The sequence below is a fragment of the Argiope bruennichi genome, chromosome 2, assembly GCF_947563725.1.
Source record: "Argiope bruennichi chromosome 2, qqArgBrue1.1, whole genome shotgun sequence".
NCBI classification, from domain to species: Eukaryota; Metazoa; Arthropoda; class Arachnida; order Araneae; family Araneidae; genus Argiope; species Argiope bruennichi.
The window spans coordinates 48,409,007-48,432,346 of record NC_079152.1 but is presented as its reverse complement, the minus strand read 5'-3'; the positions used below and the strand labels follow the sequence as shown (position 1 = coordinate 48,432,346).

Below are 23,340 nucleotides of genomic sequence, written 5' to 3'. Positions count from 1 at the left end.
AAGTTATGCTATTATTTATGTTGTTTTTTTTAAATGAAAAGCCTTTAAATCTTCTGCGTTTCAGTATTATTTTGTAAACAAAGAATTATGATTTTCATTTTCAAATTTTTAACTTGATCTTGGGACAATTTCTTGAAAGTGAAGTTTTTACCTTTATCTGATGAAAATGTTAAAGAATTACTTCAAAGATACTGTCAATATGGTTTTAAAGCGAAATCAGCGGTTGCTTGTTGTCTAAGCCTATGTTGGAAACATGTGTGACTTATGTGTACAGATAAAAATTCCATATAACTATATTATTTAAATTTGATGCTAAAATGGAAGACTTAAGTAATCAATTTACAATTGAAAATATAGAACGTGTAAGTAATAAATCGTACTGTATCGGTGTATTATTATGACCATGCGTTCTGTTCTGAATAGTTTATCAATAATTACGTATTGATTTATTTATATCCTCCTGATTGAAAAATTCCCAATAATTCCATAATTTTGATTATTCTATTTATTTTATTTGTTATCTTTTTAACAATAAAAAAATCCTAAGAAACTTCATTATGGTTTTGGAGAATGGAATATTGGGATGACAGCAATGCATTCCAATTTCGCTTGATGAAATAAACATCACATTAACTAGCGGCAATTCATTTTTTTGTACGACAAAAATATAAACTAAAGGCAACATATGCTGCAAACAGTATGGTAAATTGTGTTACATATTAATATTACCAAGTTTCGTTTCAATTTTTTTAAATTAAAAAAATTAAAGCATTTCTTAAATTCAGAAATGGTTAGATACTATGTAAGTTTTGTGAAGAAATGCATTACAAACAGTCATATCTGTAATCTTTGTCACATTAGTTGAACTAGTTTCAGCTTTAAGAAGTGTAGTCCACAACCTTAAAACAGTGATAAGTTCATTTATATTATTTGATTAAATTAAAAAATGAAAAATTTAAGGCTATTTGTTAATCTGCTCTTGATATGTTTATAATTTGTTATAATCACTTCTGAACCCTTTTGTGAAAAGCTAAGAGTAATTTATAGTTTGTTATAAATAATTAATTTAAAAAATATAACAAGTCTTTTTTTATTATTATTAGTTTAATGTTGTATTTGAATAAAACCATACTAACAATAAAGCTGGAGCTATTACATTACAAAAATTATCTTTCCGAGTAGATAATTTTAAATCCTGAAAAATAGGTGTGGCCTGAAGCTTGATTTTTCTTTTTATTATTATTTGCTATAAATCATTTAGACAATTACTTTCTATCCAAAATTAAAGACTCGGGCTCTGTTTTTAAAAAAATCGCATACACATACTGCACATTTTAAGTAGAAACTTTATAAAATATACTGCATATTTATAAGATTTTTTTTTCCAACTTTCATAGGACTGAGAATTTTTTTTTTCTATTTGATTATTAATATATACTATTTCTTTTTTTTTTTCAGGTAGTATAATAAAAATTTTAGGTATGGGTATAGATGATTTAATATCAGGGTTAACCAAACAAATGCTGGGTCTAATACAAATTTTATTATGAGGCTTTCAAACAAATTTCATACAACAAGCAAATGCTTTATTATATTTAATTATTCATCATATTACATAGATTGATATAGTAACAACCTATACACTTATAAATGATGAATAATTGAATTATTTTTATTTCTATCTAATTAATTATTAATAATCCAAAAAGAAAACAATTGTTTCTTCAGCTGATGAAATACAATTTAGTTTGTGAATTATTAAAATAAGGTTAGAGTAAGGGATTTTTGTTTTGTCTTGTTTATTACATATTTTATTACAAAAACTTTTGATAATATTATAATTTTTTTTGTAAAAACAGTTAATCTTCAGATATAAATTGGATGATGTTAAGATAAAATTTCAAAGGGAATAAGTCTTTCTTAGCTAATGCTAAATCTTAAGTAACAGTTTAGTGCTTTCGGTATTGCTAAAGATCTTTCTGTAGATGCAGTGATAATTGTGAATGCAGTGTAACTGGAATAGTAGTAACAAAATTTAAATAATTTCATTTCATGATTTATTGTTTTTACAGACACTTCATCATTTTTATCACGATGCAGAAAGTCAGGCTCAAGCTAATAAATTTTTAATATCTGCTCAAACATCACCTGAAGCATGGCAGTTTGCTTGGCAGCTATTGTATCCAACAAAAGTAAGAAATTGTTTTGTTTGTTTTTACTTTCCATTTTACTAAATTACAGTTAATTCTTTTTAATATTGTTATTAAATTAATATTATTGTTTTTAAAAAAGTTAAAAGTAATCAAATTAAAAAATATGGTCTTGTATATGAAATTCATTTTTTCTATGTTATTATTTATTTATTTTCATTTTTTTAATGATGTAGTTTTATTTGATTTAATGGATCTTTTGCCGGTTCTATATCAACTATTGAATTCATATTACGTACAGTAGAACTTTGATTATCCAAACTGTTTATGATCATAATCACCTTGAATAATTGAAAGGTTGGTTAATAGAGGTCTGAAATTGCCTTTTTTCCTTTCAACAAGGTTTTGTGAAGTTATTTATTTGAAATTATGAAATAAAGCTATTAATTTTTTAACAAAGTCTTTTAGTAGTTATCAAACTTCTTCAAGAGATTTTATAAATATTAATGATTTCCAAGGTTTCTTTTGCTTTTTTCAATGATCATTTAAAGGATATTTCTGAAACTTTATTTATTTATTTTTTATATTAGAAATAAAAAGGAAAATATTTTAACATATTTACATAGCTATTTTTTGTTTCATGCAAATGCATGGAAGTAGCTCATATTGATTATGAAATGCTTAATCATACAAATGTTTTTTATGATACTCGTGCTTTAACCAGATACTTACAATTAATTTCTTAAAGAAATTGCCCAAAATGTCATGCTTATTCTCATACTTATGCTGACAGCATGACAGATTGTCATGCTGTCAGCCAGCAATTAATCACTAAAGATATCATCTTAATTCATTAATTAGTTGAAATAATTTGTCAAAAATTTGTCTGTGGCATGCAAAATCTTTTTTTTTTTTTTAACTTAAAAAACTTTTTGATTTTTAAAATATTACTTCCTAGAAACAAATTTTTTACCAGTCTTCCCTTTTCTTCAAAAAATGATTTGTAAAAAGATTACAAAATTTTCCTTCAAGAAAACTGGTGAAATTCGGCACCAATATTTATTTACTTTGATACTCTTTTTTGAAAAATTCATTATTTTATTAAAAAGTGGGAAACATGGTTCAGTTTTTTTTTTTTTTTGAATTATTAAAGAATTATTGAAAAAATGAAGTAACACTCAATGGTAGCTGAATTTTTAATGGAATTCTGAAAATTTAGAGCGGAGCAGTGTTTGTTTATATTATGACATTCCCTACTTGCTGTGCAATTGGTCATCATGATTTGGCGTTCATTATATAAAATATAATGCTTTCCACAGCAGTGAAAATGACAATTTTGTTAACATAAATAATATTTTGGAATACAGTTTATTAAAAAATCTTACAAATACAGTGTACAATTAGGTTGGAAATAAAACTCATTAATTAAAATACCCTTGAATTTATACATTAATCTTTTGTAGTTTTACATTTTTTTTGATTAAATGAATTTAATAAATTATAACATAGTAAACACAAAAATATTTAATTTAATAATTTTAGAAATTGTAACGAAAATAAAAAATTATCAAATGTAATGTAAAATAAAGTAAGTGGAAAATATAATATATAGCATAAAAACAGTTTGATTTCTGTTTATACATTTGAATCACTGGCACTGATTTTAATTACATTTGATATGCATTATTGTATTTCATTATACATTCTTGTTCATTAAGTATATTTTTATATGTGACCTGAAAGTACTTTTTCCATTTCTGATTAGTTAAATACTTGTACATTGACTACATGCCAGTGATTAATTATCAAAAATGTCGTGTTGATTGCAAATCGCAATTAACAATTAAAGAAACTGCTGAAATTATTATATTCATGAATGGCATGTAGTTAATGCATAAGTACCAGTGTGCAACAGAATGAATTTCCTTTTTTTTTTTTTTTTATTTAGTAATATCCTAAATTTGAATTTTTTAGCCTTATGAAGCTCAGTTTTTTGGTGCTTGCACTCTACATGCAAAAGTTTCTAAACAATGGAATGAATTGCCTTCTGATCATTATGGCCCACTGAGAGATAGGTTATTAGCTGCATTGTTTACCTACACAACTGGTCCTAAAGTCATTTTAACTAGACTTTGTATCGCAGTAAGTGTATTTTCACTTTTAATAAAACATTGATTGGTAAGATTGATTTTTAGTTTTCTCTTAAAACAAGATCAAATTATCATTTTCATTGTATAATACTATTTATTTTATCTAAAATGAATTTATATGTCAAAAGGAAGTATGTTTTTCAATTATGTTACTGTGTAATAAATTTATGTTGATTGTACTGTTTTACTTTACGTACTTTTTTTAATCAGTTTCGAAGCAAAAATGTATGCAAACTCTAAAAGGGGGTGTGGGAGATTTTTCACATCTTGTATTGAAATGAGAAGAGGATATTCACATATCAAGAAGCACTATGTAAAAAATGTATATGCATCTCATGGATATCTTTTAAGTATCAAGTCTTTTTACCAAAGCATTTCTTATTCAGTAATAGAAAATTTTCAATCATATATGAAATAAAATTTACACTTGTTTTTTTTTTAATCCCATTTGTTATTCATACTGCTATTCATTATTTATTTAATTAATTTTCATAAATATCCTATGCTAATGTGGAGAAATATATCTCAACTCTAAGGGGGAAAAAATTGTGAATTGAAACAGTTATCTGTAATGTTAAAATAATATGGAAACTCATAAAGCATAGTTGCCTAACCCCAACCAAATTTACCATTAAAATTTTAAAGTAACTTCTAGTAATTCTGAGTAACTTCTAATTTAATTTAAAATATGTAATAGTTTTTAATTGTTTTGTTGAATGCTTTTTTTTTCCCCACTTGATATTTATTTTTAACTGGAAAAAAAAATTCTCTTTTGAAAATGACGATAAATTATTTTTTGAAAAGTGAAGTATTTCAAATTAGATGTATGAATAAATGAAAAAAGTTTGACTAATCAAAAATGCCAATGTAAAGATTTTAATGGGAAGAGTATTATTTTTATATGAAAATTTCTACATCAACTTGTTTAAATCTGATCGCATTAAAAAATCAGTTTGTTATGATTTGGCAGATGTTCTCAATATTTTAAAAGTTTACATTAACAACAGTTATGTTAAAGAATTTGTTATGGATTTCTTCTTGAAATTTATCTTAAATGCAGTGTTAAAATTTAATACACCTAGATTTTTTAATTGTTTGTGAAATCATTTTTTTTTCTTCTTTTTTTTTTTTTGAAACAATTAATATTTTTTGCTCATCTGTGGAAAGAGAATCGGGTTTATTTCAATGACCTGTAGTTGTAAGAAAGTGTATTCTTTGAAGAACAACTACTTTAGATAAGATAATATGAAATATGTAACTCCTTCTTATAAATTAATCAAAATCATAAAAATTAATTATAAAAAAGTGGATTTCATTTTAAATAAAAAAAAATTAAGTTGCAATATAAGCATAAATAAATTTTCTCTTAAATACAGTTGCAGTTTAATTAAAAAGAATATTCTTGTTAAAAAAAATTAAGAATGGAATATTTTTACTTTTTTAAGAGAGGAGGAATGCTTTAATTAGAAATGCATGAGGGTGACATCAAAAATTAAATATTTGTTTGTTCAAAAAAAAATCTACTTGTGAGACACATGAGCATTTGAAAGATTTAAGAAAGCAAGTGTAACTCTGTATCTTTCAGTGAGAGATCTATCAAAAATTGATTTTGTACTCTCTGTGAAAGTTATAAAATAATTCTTATTCTTATACATTTGATTTAAATGCTAATATGCATTATAAATTATTTTCTCTTTCAGATGTCTTCTTTTATTATTCAAACAATTACAGATTTTTGGCCAAGTGCAATATCTGATGTAATGTCTGCGTTTCAACCTCAAAACATTCCAAATGCTAGTGTGAGTTATGAATTTTATTGTATTATTCAAAATGTGTTTTTGTGTGCATTGTAAGATATGAAATATTTTGAGTAGATTCTCTTATATCCTATCTTTTAATTGTTACATTTTAAAATAATTTGTCCTGTAGTCAGTTGTTAATTGTTTGTAACACTTTCTTGCAAAATTTATGCAAAAAAGAAAAATGCATGTCTATAGTAATTTAAATTATTGAGAAGTTAAACTTTCTGTTTAAGTGTATAGACTGATTTATCTATACAATTGTTAGTTTTTTAAAAATATCAAATATGAAAATCAAATGTTCCACTGACAGGAAGTAAGATTATCTCAAAATAATTTCTCAAAAAAAAATCATCAGACTAACTCTTCTAATATTTTAAATTTAATTGGGAAGTTATCTTGCTATGCTTCTTGTCATGAAAAAAAAAAGTTTGGAGAAGGTGTTAACTAAAAAATAACAATAATAAATAATGAACTTTTCCCTTTATTCTTTAAAGGACTGTAAGTTAGATTTGAAGATTCTTTGCTGTTGAATTTTTCAAATCGCAAATTACATTTATCTCCCGGTAAATAAGAATGCTTTAACTATAAATGGATTAGATTTTTAAGATCCCTGAAAAAATGCATTTCATTCATGAAGTAAAATTTACAACATAAACAATCAATAAATTATAGCCTGAGTGCAATCATTCTCTGTTAATAGTAATAAAAATGGGGGGGAAATGTTACAAAATTTCTTCCCTTGCTTAGTTTTTATTATGAAAATAAAATGATAAAATTTAGACATTTAGTCTGTCACCAAACTGATTCACAAAAAAAAGAATCTATTATTTAATTCAAAATATCATGCCCTATTGTGTTGTACATTTGAAGAAATTTTTAATGTTGAAATGTGAAATTTTTCTGTCATATTCCTATTAATAAGAGTCAACCAGTCCATATTTTTTAATGCTATTTTCCTTAATTATTTATATTTTTTATGCTGTTAAATATCTGTTTTCAGTTGAATAAACTTCTGATCTGTCTAATTTATATATATTTTTAATATCATTAATTGTTTGCATTATTTTTGCAGCCTCAGCAAGTTGCACATGTTTTACTTGAATTGTTAACTGTTTTGTCTGAAGAAGTAAGTAATACAGTAAATGCTATTGGTCAAAATAGCCATTATTTTTCCTGACCTACAATTCTTTATCACTGTTTTATCAAAATTTATTTAAAATCTAATAAATTTTGATAAAATAGTGATTATAGTGATATTGTATGATAGTTTGGGACAGGATTAAGGGAACTTACTGTATATTATTCTTATAACAAAGCAGGATAGCATGTTAATAGCTTTAAAAAAATCCCCCCCCACCTTTTTATATCAGATTGGATATTGTGTCATAAAATATAATAAGCCAACCTTTTTTTTAAAATAATTTATGCATAATAAATTTTTAGATTACCTATGACCAAAATTTGAAATTCATACTTGTTATACAGTTTGGCATTATTAGATGATAAAAATCTAAAATAAAAGAATTTATCACAAGTCTTTCTTGTTCCTATTAAAATAAAATGTTAAATTAATATATAATGAAAAGTTGAATTTAAAAAATTTTAGGAAAAATCTTTAATTCTAAAAAAGCACTATTAATTTCTGGCATTTCTCACGATCATTTCAATTATGGAAATACATTAATTGTACATCATTATTTATAGCCTGGAACTTAACTGTAGAATTATAATCTTAAAATCAATGGAAGTTTAAGAAAATTAGCTTTGGCCAATGTGGTACATAAGATATTAATATTATCTTTTATTAATTCTTCATTCATTGTTGATGAGTTTAATTTATCATGTATCAAAATTAATTGTAATCAGTTTTGAGAAATAAAAAATTTTAAGAAGGGAAAAAAATGCTGTGTTGTGAAAGTAAACAAATTTATCTTATAATACTTGAAGTAATAATCTGTTTTGTGGAATAAAGGAAGAAAATTTTATAGCTGTTATTCCATCAGATTTGTTTTTCTCTATAGTTGGAAAATTCTAAACTATTGTAGTTTAAAATTGAAATGTAAAAGAAAGAAATAAAAAAGGGGGGATTGTATTTGAATTTTTTTCTTTATTTATGTGTATAGATCAGTTGAATTAAATTATTCATTTATCTCTTTTTTTTTTCATATTATCAGTTTGAAAAAAGTTAATAAAATGTCCATTTTACCTTTTTCAGTTTCAAACTACTCATTTGGCACAAGCGCGTGTGGGTATTGTAAGAAATTGTCTTCGGCAGTCTCTAGATCTAGTAATGAATCTGGTACAAAGTATTTTATCTAAAACTTCTGCTCCAGCAGATTTATGTGAAATGTCTTTAAAATGCTATTCAAGTTGGGCATTGCTAGGACCTGCAGTTCTTGAATACAAGGCCTTGCTATTTCTTGCATTTGATTCTGTTTACCGAGATGAAATTAGTCAGACAGCTCTTGAAACTCTCACCAACATTGCTAATCATCCTGAATCATCGAAGTGAGTTTTGTTTTTGTTTGAATGATTTTATTTTTATAACATGATACCATATTGACATTGTTTATTTTTAAAAAAGTATATGATCCAATACATATATTTAACCATTAGAATATCGTTTATATAATATTTTAATGATATAGTTTAACATACTGAGGTATACTTTTAAATTGACTCACAAATGCATAATGATACTCTACTATTTTAATAGTTTCAAATTTTAAAAAAATGTATTTTAATGCCTTATTTAATATTTTTGCTTACTATTCCTCAAAAAAATGATGAAATTATAAGCTTAATATAATGATAGGACTTTTATGAGAAGTGCTGGCTAACATTATTATTCAGTATGCAAGAAATTAAAATCAGACGCAAAAGACAAAAAAATCCTAACACAATGCAACATAACATTTACATTTTTGAAAAATACAGGTACACAAATTGTACATAAATTTAAAAATGAACTTTCTTTTCACTATGGGTTGAACTGCAGTAAAAATAGACATAGAATAATAAAGTATATATCTGATTAATTTTATTAATGATTTTTTTATATAATCGCCTTAATTTTAATAAGAAAAAATAAAAAAGAATTAAAATTGTTTGCAAAAATAAGACACCTTTTTTTATTTTAAGAATGTGATTGTTTCTTAATTTTTTGCATGCTTTCTGATTGCTGCACTAGTTTGGAATCTTCATTGTATTATCATTGAATCATTAATTGTATATCTGCCCTGATGGTACTTAATTGCTGTAACTTTTACACACTGCAAATAGAAAAACAAACATTTACAGAATAATAATGGAAACTATAAAATGCATTTTTATATTTATGATTGTTAATTAATTCAGATCTAATGTTAGTTGAAGTGGAATATCATATAATAGTACTCTATTGTAATGAGAAAATCATTTCTGCCTTAGGTTTCAATTTATTAAGAGTAATCTGGCAATAAGTTGCAAATATTTTACATGTGAGTTGCTGTTTTATCATATTTGTTTGTATAATGAGCAAAAGCCAAAATAAAGGGGGGGGGGGGTAAAACATTTTATTAAATAATCTGTATGATTATGAAAAAAAATTTATACTAAAAAATATCTGCTATTAAAATGATGTGTTTTAATTTATTTCAGGCATCCTTCTTTAATTTTAGAAATGATTGAACATATTACCAAATTTGATGAACTATTGAAGAAAGCTAGTCAAGATTATGATATGGTATAAGTTTCCCTTTCTTTATTTTGTTTCTCTCATCACAAAATTTACATTAATGTTACAAGAACAAATTATTGTCATTTCATGTTCTCTTACTATATTATTTTATTTTTAGGATAAACTCAATAGTTTATATGGTTTGATTATTAATGTAGGAGAAAATCATTGCCACTTACTTCTTGACACTGTAATTAATAAGCCTCAAAAGAAAGATATGATTCTAAAGTTTATTGGTTATATACTGGTAAGAATCTTAAAATTCATCAAATATTAAAGAGTTTTTCTTTTAATTTGTGTACTGTTTTATAAAATTCATGTTTTAGATAGTTCCTCTCACTGTAAATCTTAACAGTTTCTTGTTGTTTATAATTTGTTTTACAAACTGAAAAATTATTTATTTAAATTGGGCTTTTTATTTATAATTAAAAGAAAAAAATTTTTAAAAAAAAATATGAATCAGTTTGTTTTGTTGAACTTTTTATATAGAAATCTTTTTGTATATATTTTTAAAAATTCATTATTTCCCGTAAAGATGAGTATATATATTTTAATTAGAAAATAAATCATTAAATTATCTTATTTAACTTTCTTAACTGCAAGTAAAAAAAAAAAAATTATTGAAGAATTGTCTCTGGATTGTTTTTCAGTAAATATTAAAAATTTGTTTGGTTATCTTTTTTGATAGCAATAATATTAATTCATACTTAATTTAATTTTAATAACTATTTTACATTTTTTTAATAATTTGTTTAAAAAAATAATTAATTAATCATTTATAATAGATATTGTGTCATTTATTTTTGCACAGATTAATTCCTTGCTATAAAAAGAGAGGGAAAAATTTTAAGTATTTCATTATTCTTAAAAAATAAATAATTAAATTTTTTTTAAAAAAATCAGATATAAGTATTAAAGCCAACTTTTTTTTTTTTTTTTTTTTTTTTTTTTTTTTTTTTTTTTGTCTCTGAACTATTTAGTGCTGCTCAATTTCTGTAAAATGTTTCAATTCAGAACATTCACCTGAGTCAAGATTTTTCTCAAAACTCTCTTTAAATGCTTAATGTGACAATTGTTTAAATAGAATGCAATACTGATTCCAGAACTCCCAGTTTGCATTATTGTGCCTTTACTGTTATTAAATTTCTGTCTCTTGGGGTATTTCTTGAACTGAGAAAGGATAATATGATCAAAATGAAGTGTAATAAATTAACTTCACAAAAGAGAGAAGATCAAGTTTACACTCCCATCTTGATTTTACTGGTATAAAATTTAAAACCCTAAAAATAACTAATAAATCAGTAATCCAGATAAATTTTGAAAACATTTAATTTGATAAATAGTCAAAAAATCAAAGCAGGTGATCATTTAGACTAAAACAATGAATCATAATGTTACAATATTGTAATTGATGAAATGGATATTTCCTGCTTAAATAGCCGTAGTTAATTAATTACTGCTGAACAATGAAAATTAAAAAATGAGGCACAAAATAAGGATGCTAAGTTCATATGTAATTTCAAATCTTACTTCATAATAAATTATTATTTGCAGATATCAATTAAAATATATTTTACGAAAAGTATGACTGATTTTGAAGCAATTTCAATTTTTATTTTGTTTTATTGCTTTAATTTTACCAACTGTATTTTTTTCTTGTTTATCAATATTTTTATAATCATAGTTACTGATGATGCATAACTATGATAAATAGTTAATCTTCTAATTAACTATTTATCATAGTTATTACTTATGATTATAAAATTGTATAATCTTCTGATTGCATATTATTCTTAATATTTTATATTACATGCTTGCAGCAATGTAGTTCAACTCCTGGACAGTATCCAATTGATGAAATATGTAGTGAACAAGCTTTTGGGTTTTGGTATACTCTTCAAGTATGTTAAAACTTAACTAATAAACTTAATCAAATAATAATGATTTAATTTATTAGATGTAATCTTTTCATTTTAAAGGAATTTTCTAATAATGTATTAAAAAAAAAAAGATTTAGACTGATAAAATTTAGCATGATTATTATAAAATCATTTTGATGGAAGCATTTAAATTTCTTTGACTTTAAAGTGATAAGTAAATATGCCTATCAAATGTGTATTTCATATGAAATTAGTCAATAAGTTATGAGGAATCTTCCAATTTGTTTCACCAGGATGAGAAACAAATCAGATTATGGCTGCAAAGAAATTTTTATATGCAAATTTTTTTTATAATATCTGTAAACATACATTTTTATTAGTGTAGAAAGATGAAAGTGAAAAAAAAAATCACATTACCTGATATGCATTTTTAAAAAAAAACTATTCATGTGTCTTCTTTACTGTTAATGTATGTTATTTTATAATATCAGTAAAGTTTTCCATTAACCATTCTGTATCAAAAGTTATGAATGAATAAGCTTATTATATTTATGAATTGAAGCTCTTTGGTTGAGAAGAATAAAATACTGTTAAGGCTTTTACAAAATCAATAAATAAAAATGTTGTTTGATATTTAATTGTTTCTTTCTCATCTAATTTTCTATTTATATTTTAATTTTGTATTTTTGCTGTAGTATACATACCATAATGTTTATAAAAAATTGTCATAATTTTTTTTTTAATTTAAAGAATAATTTTTTTTAATAATCCATTAAATGTTTTGATTTTTCATAGGATGCCATTACAACATCTGAAAAAAATTTTGAACACCTTCTTCTAATATTTCATCCAGTTTTTCAAGCTTTATTAGATGCATATCTAGTAAAGTTAAGGTATCCACCTGAGAATGTATATAAACAGTGGAAATCAGGTGAAGTACTAATTCAACATTAAAAATATGTTATAATAGTATATCTTCTATTATAGATATCATAATTAACTGAAATAAACAAGGCTTTAACTAAATATTTATAAATTCTGAAATATTAGAATTTAAATTATTTGAATTTAGATAATGGGAAATTATTTTGACTGTTCAGATTGTTCAAAAAGGTAATTTTCTGTTTGCTCACAGATGAAAGAGAATCATTTCGGTGCTATCGACAAGATATTGGAGATTCTATAGTAAGTAATTAATCCATTAGTATTTTTTTAATTTGTAATATTTTTTTAAAAATCTAAATAAGAGTTTTCGTCAGCACTTGATATTTTTTAATGAAGTATTATTTAGAATGCAGATATATGTAAAAATAAACAGTACTTGTTGATACATATGAAAGCTTCTTTAAATTGTTAAAAAATTAAAAGCATCATCCATAGTAAAATTATCAACAAATGAAACCATAATCCAACCGTCTTAACAAAATCTTGGTATGCTATGTAATAGAGCTTGGTGTAATTTGAAAATTGCCTAATAAACCTGAGACCTTAAATATCGTAGAGTATTGCACAAACAAAATAAACATAGACTAAGTTTTTAGAAACTGCAAAATAAAAATAATTTTATCGAATTATTTAAACATATATTTTATTTTTAAAAAAATACTGTGGTGAAATAGGTTTTTTTCAAACGTAATATTTCTTCTGTTCTATTATCATTTTCTGTACTTCTGGGAAACTATTGTTCACTGTGATTACTTTTAAAATTGACTCAAGTGAATCTTATTAAAAACATTTCTTTTCATAAATATAAATAATTGTTAGTATTATTTTCATAAGTATTATTTCTAACATATGAAATATGTCTAAGTTTGGGAATGATTTCAATTGTTAGCTTTTTCAAAGGTTTTTCATACCTCCTGCTGACATTCTTAAAATTTACTATTCCAATGGGGAGAGAAGTTTTGATTTCCCCCCCCCACTTGTAATCAGAATCATGCTCAATGTAATTATTAAAAAATGAATCAACTTTTCAAAGGCACAAAGCAAATGTAATACTAAATTTAATTTTAAGGCTATTGTTTTTTGTGCAATTTTACCTAAACATAGCTAATAATGTATAGTTTTAGTTTATTGTTTTGCATAATTAATTTAAATTATTGATTTGGTTCATTTAATAATATGATAAATTTTAAAGCTCACTCTCTGATTGGTTAAAAGATACAATAAATTCTTTGTTATTTACTATACTAACTGTTTATGGTGACCAGTTGGTTTATTGAAATGCTGATAATATTAATTTCCAGTTAAATTTTTCGTGCAAACTTAGTTCATGTAACATGAACAGATTATTTTTTTTTAAATACCAAATTGTGATAAAATTAAAACCATGTCATTTTAATAACTTATACCTTTTCTTTTTATTACACACTTGACCACTCTTAATGGAATTGATACCTATGATATTATATAGATATTCCTGAGTGATTTAGTTCTTAAACTGCAAGTAATTTTCCATAATACATTTTTTTTGTTTCTCATGCACACAGTGCACATAGTAAACAGAAATTTATCATTCTTATTTTTCAATAATAAAAAAAGAAAATTATGTAATGAAATATTTAAAACAAAATTATTTGAATTTCACTCAGCAATAAAAACTATTGTTGAAAGTTATACAAAAAAAAAGAAAGTAAAAAAAAGAAATTTTTAAAATTTAAGAAAATTCAATTAAAAAAAAATTGCAAGAGATTTAAATTTATATAATTAAAAAATACTTGGATTTTTTTTATGGTATAAAAATCTTTTTTTTTTGCAATGTTTTTGGAAATTATTGCTAAAAAACATCAGAATTTCACTTAATTTTTAATTAATAAAGTTTCAAAATATCTGTCAAACCCACCATTAATTCCTAAAGTACATACATTCCAAATTTGATAACCCTGCAAAGAAACTAATACACAACTTTACATATTTTTCTTATTGTTTGTAGAGATTTCAAACGATTTTTCTTTAGCTTACTTTCAAAACAATCAAAAAGATGAAATAAGATATTTTTGCCATTTTATGAATTTTTTAAAAAATTCTGCATATATGAATAAATTTGTCATGGTTTTTTTTTTTTTTTTTAACAGAGGAAAATATATGATTTTAAGAATTTTAATGTATTTAACCTTCTTGTGTGTGCTTTTAATTTCATATAATATTTTGCTTTTTTTTTTTTAGATGTATTGTTACAATATTCTTAGGACAGCTGCTTTAGCTAATTTAATGGCCCATTTGAACATTGCAACAACAACTGCTACTAATAATCCTTCGCAGTGGCAGGTAAATTAGTGAATTTTAATTAAAAATATATTTAAAAGCAGCATAATTTTTTAAAATATTTTATATATTATTGTTAGTCAGAATTAAATTTTCATACTTAATCTTTTCATAAACTTTTTTTTATTTGATTGTCAAATTATGTTAAATATTATGTCACATTAGTTTTTGCATTTAAAAATACACTTACTTTTTTTTGTATTCTAGCTAATAGAATATTTCTATAAGTATCGTTTTTTTTTTATGATCAAAAATTCTTTTAATGGATGAGTCATTTTCCATCTTGAGTCTATGAGAATTCAAAATTGCATGGATATTTGGTTATTATTAAAAAAAAGTGTTTGAACTTTATTTGTATTTCTTTTTTTAAATATTTATTTAAATATTTTATTAATGTAATTTCAGTATTTAGAAGCTTGCCTTTTTGCCTTCAAAGAAGTGTCTGAAAGTGTAGATGTAAAAGAAAATCAGTTTATACCTGTATTTATGAACCATTTACAGAATATACCCTTGCAACACATAAGAATAATATCTGCAGCCATGGAAGCAATAGGTAAATGAACTATTTGATATATTCTGTATAGGACTATTGCATTTAATTACGCTTTTTAAAGTACAACTTTAAAAACTTTTATCTGCTTTTCATTATGTTATTTTTTCAACCAAAAAAAAATTTTTTTAAAGGGAGTGACAATTCAAATTTTTTATACATTTAGTAATTAAAAATAAAATATTACTTGTAATAATCTAGTTATTAATAATGATTAACATAAACAGTGCATAATATTTTCTAAAATTGTCTCTATATAAATTACTAACTCTTAATTTGATGTAAATTTCATTTTAACATTTGCAATCTGTAATATAAATATTCATTCAAGATAAAATAAATAAATATTTATTCCAGTTTTAAAAACATTACATTTAGAAATTAATTTTCTAATTGCAAGAAAAATAAAATTAACAAATTTAATGTTTGTTATCAAATTTGTGCACATGCTATAACTCTTTTTAATTATTAATATCAATTGCATTTTAACAAAACTGTTTTTTATTCATTATTACATAATTTGATGAGTATTTGGTAGTTTAAACAGGCTTTTTAGAATTATATGATTTTTAATTATTTCTTTATCACACATTTTTTTAAAGTTAATTTATAGATTAATTGAGCAATTTTACTTTATTTTACAAATTAATTTTTCTACTATAAAAAGAGAAGTCAGATTTTGAATTTGAGAAACTTAATAAAAAATTTATATCTCTATTTATTCTCTATAAAAATTTATACTCTATAAATCTTATTCAAAAAGTGGTTCAAAATTATTAAAAATGAAATATTTCAGGTGCTTTTGCTGAATGGATTAATGCTCATCCTAATGTACTGGGTTGTGTTATACCACTGCTCTTAATGGGTTTACAAAATGCTGATGTGGCAATATCTGCTACATTTGCCCTTAAAGATATCAGTAGAGATTGTTATTCTTCAATGCAACCATTTGCTGAACAGATTCTTCATACTTGCTTGGTAAATAATGTAGTTGTTTTAAAGCTTATATTTTTTATCATTTGTCTGTTTGTTGGTAATACGAAATTCTTTTGAAATTACTTAGTATTCACTTTTAAAACAAATTTTCATTTAATTAAGCATAAATCTACAATCCTTTCATAATTTATTTTTTGCAGTTTAATTTTATGCAGTATGTATTTTTATTAGTGCACGTATATTTGTATTTTATTTCTTTCATGATTTTTGTTCTATAATTTTTATAGGATGCACTAAAAGGAAATATTTTAAAATTAAGAGAAAAAGTACGGATCATAGCGACCATTGGCAAAGTTCTTTCAATAATGCCCTATTCTTATATTATGGATTATTTGGATACTCTATTACCACCGATATTTAATGAGTTACAGGAACATCTCTGCTGCAAAGAAGTAAATACTTTACGGAAATTTTATTAAAAATTTTATTTTCATTGTAAATCAAAGATTTGAATTGTGTTAAATGTTTATTCCCAGAAATTGTATATCTAATGGCTTTGATTTAAATGTCTAAAAACTTTAAACATTTAATTCTTATAATACTTTGAGTGTTTTAACATTGAAATGTTCCTCATTGTTACAAGGTTTAACAGATATTGCTTTGTATAAATTATTTTCGTCGTATTTAAACAACTTTAAGGTTTATAATGAAAAAATTATAATAATTGCTCTATATCTAAATTGCTTAGATTTTTTTTAAATAAATATTAATTTGAATTATATAAAAATAATTCAGTATTCCTTGTAAAAATATTTATATAGAATTAGAATTATAAAATAATTTTAATTATGTAAGTGAAAAAGGGATTAGCCATACTCTCTTTAAAATTCTTATGTCATATATTAATAAATCTTATGTAATTTATTTATGAAATTTAATTGCCATTTCTCTCCTATTTCTTTTTTGTAATAGGCAACTATCAACAGTGCTGCAATCATTGTGCATGATTTACACATGCTCTCTATGTTATTTGCTACGCTTGATACTCATTATGGTTCAGATCCAGAAGGAGAAGAATCTGAACCTGAATCTTCTGAGATCCAGAAAGCAAATCTTAAACTACCCCAACCTGTTCTTCATGTTTTAGAAAAGTTGTTAATTGTCTTCCGAACTGCAGGCAATAGCTGGGAGGTTAAGGAGCAAATTACTGAGGTAATGTACTTGCTTTATATTTTTCTATATAGTTGGAATTATATATTTGATGATAACAGATTTTTCAAATTGCTCTTGAATATTTCAAACATTGCTTTTTGAATATATTTGGAACAATTCGGTTCCAGATATTGTTATTATTGCATTATAATTTATCCAAATCTAGGAATTCTCACTCCAGATTTGTAAAATATTACTTATTCATTTTTCATAAATTTTATTTAAAAATAAATATGGTATATGAAATATTATATGAATTTTATTCAAGTTTTTACTTTTTGCATTGAAATACATATATATTATATACAGAGTGGTTTTGACCTAATCTGCCAACTAAAAATCTTGCCTAGTCCCATCTCTACTTTCTTTGTCACTTTTATTTTAGAGCTGCTTTGTCCCATATTTAACCATTTACAAGTTATAGTGTAAAATGTGGTAAATCTGTAAAAAAAAAAAAAAGTGAACTTTCTGAAAAACTTTTATATAAAAATGATATATTTGGTAATGGTAATAAAAATTCTTTTTTAATTTTATTTTTAAAAATTCTATAATGAAAAGTTTTAATGCCAAGCATGAAAATTTGTTTTTATAACTTTTCAACACAGTGGAAATAAAACAAATTATTCATTCCCTATATCTTTCCCTAAGTACAACGCAGAAAAAAATTATGTATGACATACCACTGGTCTATTATTAAAGCCCTTGTGTATTTGGTAGAATGTGGGTAACTTACATCTGTTATTTAAATTGATGACATGACATTCACTTGAAATATCCTAGCATTATACATGCTCATGTATGAACTAAAACCACCATAGTTCATCTCTCGGTTGAATCTAATTTACAGACTGGAGAAAAATAACATTTTCTATGAAAATTTTGATAAAGGAACATGAATTAAGCTCTTCTATTCTCACATGATTAGAATATAAATTCTGCAATTTCACTTGACCACCCATTGAGTTACTATTCTTGTAATCTCTGATTAGCAATCAAATAGCTTTCATACTGGACTGGAACTAGGACAGAAACACATTATTTCTTCTGATAAAGGAAGATGCTGTTCTTTTTTTTTTTTTTTTTTGGTACAGTATTTGTGTCAAGCATGTATATGAAAATCTTCTATCCCTTTCTGTGCACAAAAAAGGAAAATGTTAACTGTTGTCTGATTGAACCAGCTGCTCAAGTCTTTAAATTGAAAATTTCTTTGTTGTAAATTGGTTACTACAAGGAACTCCAAACTAAAAAGTGCAATAAAATCATATCATCCAGTCTTGGTGGCCAAGGAATTAGTTTTATACAACCTATTAACCTACCTTACTTTGCCTATCCCGTCATGCCAAAAATTTATATCTGCATTTTGGTATGCAGTAATGACTTCAAGTATTTCTGAAAATGATGCTCCTGAAACTCTAAATATGTTTGTCAGTTGATTTTGGTTCACATGTGGACTTATCAAGTGATCACCAGCTTTTCCCAGCTAGTTATTATAATTGATTTTTTGTACCTATTGTGTATAGAGTAAGTTTGGAAGAGAAGTCTTATGCAGAAAGTAATGGATTTGCATATGTTTCATTAATAAAATTTCTGAATCCCATTCATTTGGTAGATTTGGCCAAAATTACTTTGTATATTAGATGATGTAAATATATGTGGAGGATTTTCAAGACTTTGCCTGTGGGTGTTCTGTGGTATTTGTAAAGATGCATTTTTAAAATTTATATTTAAATTTTTTTTGTGGAATATATTTTTTGAAGACTTAATTATTTTTGAATTGCAAACTGCCCGTGTATTGAAAAAAAAAAAAAAAAAACTCTTTCTGAAACTCCAAATGATTATTTCAATTATTTTTATCTTATTAAAATATTTCTAGTAATCTTTCTGGCCACAAAATGCTTTATTTCTGTATTGACTATATTCTTATCTTTGTGTCATATTTCACACATTCGTTGCCATAATTTTCATCTATAATTTAAATCATCCATTTAATTGGTTTCTTCGTTACTATCTCTTAACTGTGATAGAGAAAGGATAATTTAATTAGAGAATAAGTATAAATCATAGGTGTCATTAAAATCATCTGTGATATTACATGTGTAAAATATTTTTTTAATCTGTGTGGCAATATATTATTTTAAATTTTTAGAAGCAAAACTTTGAAATACATATGAAATTGAAAATACTGTAATCATATTGTATATATAACTCATGTTCGTAATGTATGTGTGATTTTTTTTTCCTCCCTTCATTGCTAAATTTTTTGAAAAAAAAATCTTTTCTTTCTCTAGGCATTATGTGAATGTTTAAAACGAGCTGTGTCCATGTTAACAGATAAATGCAAGATGTTTTTGCCTGACATGTTGAATCTACTTTTGCATTTGTACAAACATTGTCCTCATCATTCAGTTCTGGATATGACTAAGCAGTTACTGATTTTATTTGCCAATGATGAGGATGAAAGAGAAGCATTGTCGAAGTATTTTGCTGAAATTTGTGATCACACCATTCAAATTTCAATGAAAGACTTTAGAGAAAGCACTACAGTGATTGAATCGTTTTTACAAGTATTAGATCAAATAATACGAAGGGCAATAATATTTTTCAAGGCTGAATCTGTTAATCCATTGGTATTATTTCAATTTGGTACTGCTGCTTTAAATCTTCCTGAGAAACCTACTGTTAGAGCTGCTGCCAGTTTTTTGGTATGTATTTTTATTATTTTTCTTTCTATTTATTTTGTTTTCAAGCTCTTTGTACTGCAAGTACAAGTACTTAGCTTATTTTTATTGCTATATTCAAACTTAATCTTTTAGATCAATTCATTTTGTAATTTTAATTTTGCTCTTGAGTATTATATCTGGCTCAAATGCAGTCACGTTATGAATTTTATGATCATATAAATTTTGGCAAAAAATGTCTCTATCCAACATTTTAGTATTTTTAGTTAATTCATAAAATTATCATCATATGAAATAATTCATTCAAAGGTTGTAGATACCTTGAAATTGAAACCAAGGCAACTTAAAATCTATTTTTAATTAACTTTTTTCATTTTCAGGCCGAGTTTATTATGCACAGTCGAGAGGTTCCTAATATGTTGAATGTTGTGAATACACAAGGAGAAATACTAGTGATGCAAGTTTTAAAGGTTTGCAACATTTTAAAGTTTAAATAATATTATACTTATGGCTTTTGTTTTATTTATGATTTTATAGATTATATAATTTTAAATAATTTTAATATGAATGATAAATTTTATGAGATATACATTTTGAGGTAGGGAAGAATCTATAGAATAGGGAGAGCAGCATCTCTCTATTCTATAGATTTGTGCTACTTGCTCTCCTCAAACATTTACTTTTTTGAGATAATTTGTAGGCCCAGTTTAATAGAGTAAGGATGAAAAGCAGAATTTTCTTCTTGAAAAGGGGGATTTTACTTTTATCCAAAGTACTGGGCTGATGTTTGATGAATTATTTCAATGTTCTTGGAATTCATTTATATCCCTAAAGAATTCTTTATCCTTACATTCCATGGCCACTAAAATTACATAAATGAACTTCATTTTATATATCTGAGTTTTATTCTTTAGACTTTATGTGATAGTTATGTTATTTTTGATGCATGCATATTACAGATATATTCTAGAATAGCATTTTAATAATTTATGTAGCAATATCTTTGTTTCTAATTTTTTTATAGTTTTCAAAGACTAATATATATGCTGTTTTGTTACTTCTTTGATACATGTTCTATAACATCATTGGAATATGAGTCGTAACTTTAGTTTAAAAAGTCATCTACATGTCTGCAGCATGCCCTTTCAGAAGAAACTGTAGTTTTAATCTTCTTGGTGCATTTTTTTCTTAATTGTTGGTGTTTTTCTTTTCTTTCCCCCTTCCTCCCTCTTCCATTGATATATTGCGAAGCTTTCTAAATATAATGTAAATTAAAGAACATTTGTTATGTAACTTTTATTTGTTGCTTGCTTTTTAGGTCATTGGTGGTGATTCTCCTAGATCTGTGGTAGAGTTTATGTCAGATATTCTCATGGCTTTTAACAAGAAGTATTTTGATAATTTGTGCCGCTGGTTGGGGCCCTTCATACAACAAGAGGGTTTTCCATCTTTCAGAGTTACACAACGCCAAAAAGAAGAATTTGCACGATTAATATTAAAGTCAGTAATTTCATATTAAATTATAATTTAGTTATCTAAAAGTATTATTTAAATTCAGTATTAATTTTATCTTTCTTTCATTTTTGTTTGATTAAAAATATAAAATAATAAAGATTCTTACAAAACATATATGAACTAAGCTTCTTATTACAATTTTTTATTTGTGTTAACATTTCTGTAAATTTAATTGAATGATTTGTTAGATAGAATGTATCCATAAAATTTTAGAAATTGCTGCTGTGTTGTAAATATTGTGTATAAATACATTGAATAAGGTCAATGGTGATATAATTAACATATATATTTTAGATTTTTAAAGCAACATGTATTGTTGCTTACTGTTATTGATTTATTTTTTTATGATATTATTAAAAAAAACATATATTTAGACATTCATGTACTCTATCCATATAAATTGATCATAACATTACTTAGTTGTATTATAAGTGATGATAATTTTCAATCATTTTGTCATCTATTTATCTTTAAAACTGATGTTAGACTTAAGATCCTTACTTATGTGTTGCTATTGAAATTAGTCTTAATCTGTTTTGCATAGATTTAAGATTATAAATTTCTATTCTAAAAAAAGAATTTTATTCATAATTAACTTGGCTCATAAAAGTTGAAAAGAAAAATTTATGGTGAAATGTTAGTGCATATCTATGATGACTACCAAAATGCAAATTTTCGATTTTAATCAGTTCTTGAAATGGACATGCTATATCAGATTGTTATATATAATTATTTTATAAAAATATAAAATATATTGTTTCTTTTATTACAGGGAAAGGACGAATAAACGAAGATTAAAAGAAACTGTAACTGAATTTAGCCTTCTTTGCCGTGGACTTATTGGCACAGAATATGCTGCTCAGTCTTATCAGTCATTATCTTGACTTTGATATGTTTAATAGAGTATTAACTTATTTCTTTGGAGATCTATTTTCGTATTCTAGATCTGAGCTAGTCCTTTAATTCCATTCAGTGTCATACTTCCATTCATATATGCCTTGAATCATGACAGATGTGAACATAAGTTCATTGTTCATGTATATTTTGTAAAATGGTTATTAAAGAAATTGGAAACTCACTTATGGTGAATCTTTAAAAAAGGGTATAAAACTTTTTTGATAACTTCATAATAATACAGGAAGTACAAGAAAATTGTCATGTAATACACAGTATCATGTTAAATGCAGCATATTTCTCAACCCATTATTAATATATGTTAAAACTTATTTTGTCTTTATTATACCTTGTATATTGAAGACAGTATTTTCATTATACAAGATATTATGACTGCATGAGTTCTGCATAGTAGGTTCATTTCTCTCAGAGGGAGAAAAGTTCAGGAACCATACTTCCCAACCCCTAGTTTTTCAAGAAAATTATACTTGAAAAAACTTTATTTGAAATTTAACAAACATATGTATGAGGCATTATGTTTTAATTGGGCTACTGTTATGACATTGTTATGTTAAAATACATATAACCAAA

The 23,340-nt window shown here is 24.6% G+C and overlaps 1 protein-coding gene across 1 annotated transcript; it reads left to right on the top strand.

The window, feature by feature from the left end:
* The first annotated feature begins 32 nt into the window (after window positions 1–32).
* On the top strand, window positions 33–22,933 carry LOC129960847 (importin-13-like). Its single transcript, XM_056074539.1, has 20 exons — window positions 33–362; window positions 2,073–2,192; window positions 4,125–4,292; window positions 6,001–6,099; window positions 7,175–7,228; window positions 8,318–8,610; window positions 9,742–9,826; window positions 9,939–10,067; window positions 11,641–11,721; window positions 12,496–12,631; window positions 12,836–12,885; window positions 14,866–14,967; window positions 15,370–15,517; window positions 16,311–16,492; window positions 16,738–16,902; window positions 17,423–17,662; window positions 19,951–20,364; window positions 20,721–20,810; window positions 21,659–21,840; window positions 22,628–22,933. Exons 1-20 carry the CDS (start codon window positions 318–320, stop codon window positions 22,737–22,739), a joined length of 2,895 nt encoding a protein of 964 aa, XP_055930514.1. The 5' UTR covers window positions 33–317; the 3' UTR covers window positions 22,740–22,933.
* Window positions 22,934–23,340: the final 407 nt, after the last annotated feature.

Excerpts from the sequence above, each read along its gene's own strand:
- LOC129960847 (XM_056074539.1), top strand. The coding sequence starts at position 318 with ATGGAAGACTTAAGTAATCAATTTACAATTGAAAATATAGAACGT. Across the intron at positions 9,827-9,938 it reads CTAGTCAAGATTATGATATG|GATAAACTCAATAGTTTATA; the intron begins GTATAAGTTTCC and ends TTTTATTTTTAG. Across the intron at positions 20,365-20,720 it reads GAGCTGCTGCCAGTTTTTTG|GCCGAGTTTATTATGCACAG; the intron begins GTATGTATTTTT and ends TTTCATTTTCAG.